At 45.7% G+C, this 3,730-nt stretch overlaps 1 protein-coding gene across 1 annotated transcript; it reads left to right on the plus strand.

Moving 5' to 3' along the window:
• The first annotated feature begins 477 nt into the window (after window positions 1-477).
• Window positions 478-2,877, plus strand: LOC103354068 (Krueppel-like factor 2). The gene is made up of 3 exons (XM_008277316.1): window positions 478-926; window positions 1,315-2,293; window positions 2,386-2,877. Exons 1-3 carry the CDS (start codon window positions 855-857, stop codon window positions 2,559-2,561), a joined length of 1,227 nt encoding a protein of 408 aa, XP_008275538.1. The 5' UTR covers window positions 478-854; the 3' UTR covers window positions 2,562-2,877.
• The last annotated feature ends 853 nt before the right edge of the window (window positions 2,878-3,730 follow it).

Here is a 3,730-nt window from a genome sequence, read left to right on the forward strand (position 1 = left end):
CACTCCCTGAGCCGAGTGAAGACACAGACACAGTCTAAAACTACTCTGTTCACTCGCGTTCCGACAGAGACGAAGTCCCTCTTTCTGACAGAGAGAAGGCCTTTCTGACTAAACGAAAAATATTTTTTTGTTTTCATTTACCGAGCAACACAGTAGATAAATAAATAAATGATAGAAATTGTTTTTAACACGATAACACCGCATTCTTTGTGCGCGTAAACGCGCACCGTGTGCAAATGCGTATAGCCACCTGCAGCATCTCTCCTCCTGTGTGCTAAGTCAGTGAACCCTTTTAAAGTAGTTTTCGTGGCTCCGTTTCAACAACGTGTTAATTGCTTATTATTTTTAAGTGAGGGGTAGGGGCGGTCTCTCTGGTTCTCTCTTGCCCTGTCAGTTGTTGGACAGGTTTGACGGGGAGGCGGGTTTTTCTCCTCCCTGCTACGGTTAAGTAGCTGCCCGCAGCGGAGCATAGAGAACATTCCGCACCAGTCTTCCTCCGACTTTGTCGCCACCTCTCTGTCTCTGACTCGCAGGAAAACTCGGACTTTTATACCGGGGCTAAATTTAGGGGGCTGGTCGGTGCGTAGTGTCCCCATCCTGGACAAGCTTCCTTCCCCCTGCCTCGCATTGGTCTGATTTTTTGCAGCAATATTTATAAGAAAAGTAGCTCCTTCCAGAGGCACAGCTGCACATGAGTGAGGAACAGCAGCTCATCAGTCAGCAGAAGAAACGACGCGTTCTGTCGCTTTTTTTCCTGGAGAGTCAGCGGACCAGAGACTTTCTTTACAACAAAAAGAAGTCCCTTTTCTCAATCACTGAGGATTTTTTTCAGCTTTATAAAATTACACACAGAAATGGCCTTGAGTGGGACCATTTTACCCTCAATCTCTACGTTTGCTAACCAAAAGGAGAAATGTTGGGAAGATGTAAGTTGCACACATATATATTTACTCATGCTTTAAGCACAGATACAGATGTGAGTTAATCACACAGCTTGTTTTGCTGGTGTCAATCCTATTTGTCAGAATGCATAGCATATATGACATTTGTGAAGTCTTAAGTAGTTTTTTGTTGTTGTTTCTTTGTTTGTTTGTTGCAAAATTTAGCATCCAGAAGTTTATAGGCAGTGGTTAAATCATGTTTAATTGTTTCTTTATATTGTTTCTTGCGAATATTCACGTATTTCTGGGGCACTTTTGTGCGTTTTGGGCGGCTATGAAATAGATATCAGTTGTTCTAATGAGTAATCTGAACCGGCTGTGAAAAGGTTTAATATTGTGAAACAAACTAACTGTGCTCTCTCACCCGCTCCAGAGGTGGAAGGGCGATATGGGCAGCGCGCACGACATGGAGAGCAGCTGCCTGGGCAGAAAAGACGAAGAGGACCTGGATAAGTTCTTGGATCTTGAATTTATTCTCGCAAACACGGCCGGCTCCGACAGTCCCCCAGTCAGCGGGACGGTAGCAGAGTCTTATCGACTTCAGGACTCCGTTGCGTCCGTGTATCACCAGCAGCCGCCGACCAGTTACACCACCGTCCCAGACATGAACAGCCCTCCACCTCCCTACAACAGCCTGATGGCGGAGCTCCTTCGCTCCGACGTCGATACCGGCTTCCTCCCCGGCGGCAGCCCCACTATCCAGGGGAGATTCTTGATTAGCTCGGCGTCTTTCCAGACCACTCAGGACTTATTCCCCGAGCACCCGAACATTAAAGTTGAGCCAGTTTCAATGGACACGTACGGACCTGTGATGGGTCTGGTGCCTCAGAGCTGCACTAAAGTCAAGCATGAAGGAAACGTCTCTTGCATGATGTCCTACGAGCAGCAGCCGCGGCAGGCCAACTCCCCGCAGGCCGCGATGGGCAGCATGACCCCGCCGCTCAGTCCGGCCGACCTGATGAGCTCCGAGTGCCAGCAGCCCCAGATGTGCAACTCGACCTCGCTGCCATTCCCGCAGCGGTTCCATCCGCACCACCGCAGCGCGCCAGGGGGATTTACTCATCAGCACTCCGGGATTCAGCTCCCCTTCCCCGGCGCGCACCACCATCACCAGTTCCCCAGTATCTTCGTCGAGGACGCGGCCATGGGCATGCAGCAGCAGCCGGCGTCCGGCCAACGGGTGCTGCTCACCCCGCCGTCCTCCCCGCTGGAAATGATGGACACCAAGCCAAAAAGGGGTCGCCGGTCCTGGCCAAGGAAACGGACTGCGACTCACACCTGCACTTTCAGCGGCTGTGGAAAGACCTACACCAAGAGCTCCCACCTGAAGGCGCACCTCAGAACGCACACAGGTAAGATCCGCACGCTGCATGTGATGGACGCTCAGTTTACCCATCTGCCTTGGAACTAAAAGGTCACTTACTGTTGTTCTTTGTATTTGTAGGAGAGAAACCGTACCACTGCAGCTGGGAGGGCTGCGGCTGGAAGTTCGCTCGTTCCGATGAGCTCACACGCCACTTCAGGAAGCACACCGGGCACCGGCCATTCCAGTGTCACCTGTGTGAACGTGCCTTCTCCCGATCTGACCATCTGGCTCTGCACATGAAAAGACACATGTGATGAGAGTTCCGAGAGGCATAAATGGAACAGATAAGGACTTGTATGCACCGCATCAACCCGATGATGAGAGCTCTAGTAATCCCGTGGTCAGCTATAGATGGATGAAGATATAGGCCAGATGCAACTTCCTATAGAAGTATTAACTGTAGTGGTACCATGGCAGGTTAAACTGCCATACAATATGATGAGGCCACTATTGACTACACTGTAATATCTACATGTGTATCATATGAATATTATAGTGATTTTTCATTAAGTCTAATTAAGCATCAAGATGAAGTGTCCTTATATAAAGCTATATTTTGTAAAAAAAAAATAAAATAAAATAAAATAACATTTAAAAAAAGAGGGGGAAAAAGGGGGGGGGGGGGGGGGGGGTTTTTTAAAATTTTTTTTTTGTAAAAAAAAAAAAAAAAAAAAAAAAAAAAAAATTTAAAAAAAAGGGGGGGAAAAAAAAAGGGGGGATCTATTTAAATGTCATTTTTGACAGAAATGACAAGCAAAATGCAAATAACAAGCAAATACAGCCAGATATGACAGAAACAGATGAATTCTGTTCAGACTTCTTTTAGAACTATGTAGCTGGTACTACGTTTTTATATGGAATGCTGTTTATATAGACAACAAGTGGAAGGAACATTCTTTTCAACATGTCAGGCACATGCCACTGAAGCAACTGGATGCAGACAATCCTCTGAAGAGTGATGTTCCTCTTTGTATTTTCACCATTAATGCCTTTTGTATCACATTATTACATATCTTACGAGTGCCATATTCTCTACTGGCTAAAAGACAATCAAAGTTTTATTCTGTGTTATATTGTAAGTTTAAAAAGCACACAAAACAAGCTTTGAGACAATGTTTTGTTCTAAAACTGCCTTTCATTATGTCCTCCTTGAAGGCTTGAACTGAATGTCATGTCTGTGAGTCTGTCTGTTGTCTACTAGTATTTTAAGTCAGGGTCTTCCAGTAGAAATTCTCACAGAAGTGCATGCCATCTCAGCTCCCCGTGATTGACAAAGGGCTACGCAGTCTTTGGCAATAAGATTTGTTTGTTACTGTGTTGAAGAGATGTACTGCCTTGTAAATAGAATCTTTTTATATAATGTAAATAGTTTATTTTAATGTATATATTAAACTAAATGGACAACATGATCTCAGAGTACAGT

This window comes from Stegastes partitus, unplaced genomic scaffold (genome assembly GCF_000690725.1).
Source record: "Stegastes partitus isolate 25-593 unplaced genomic scaffold, Stegastes_partitus-1.0.2 Scaffold95, whole genome shotgun sequence".
Taxonomy (NCBI): domain Eukaryota; kingdom Metazoa; phylum Chordata; class Actinopteri; family Pomacentridae; genus Stegastes; species Stegastes partitus.

Bases quoted from the DNA above. Each gene is read 5' to 3' on its own strand.
- LOC103354068 (XM_008277316.1), top strand. From the start codon at position 855: ATGGCCTTGAGTGGGACCATTTTACCCTCAATCTCTACGTTTGCTAAC. The intron at 927-1,314 runs GTAAGTTGCACA...CACCCGCTCCAG, and splicing joins AGGAGAAATGTTGGGAAGAT to AGGTGGAAGGGCGATATGGG. The intron at 2,294-2,385 runs GTAAGATCCGCA...TTGTATTTGTAG, and splicing joins GCACCTCAGAACGCACACAG to GAGAGAAACCGTACCACTGC.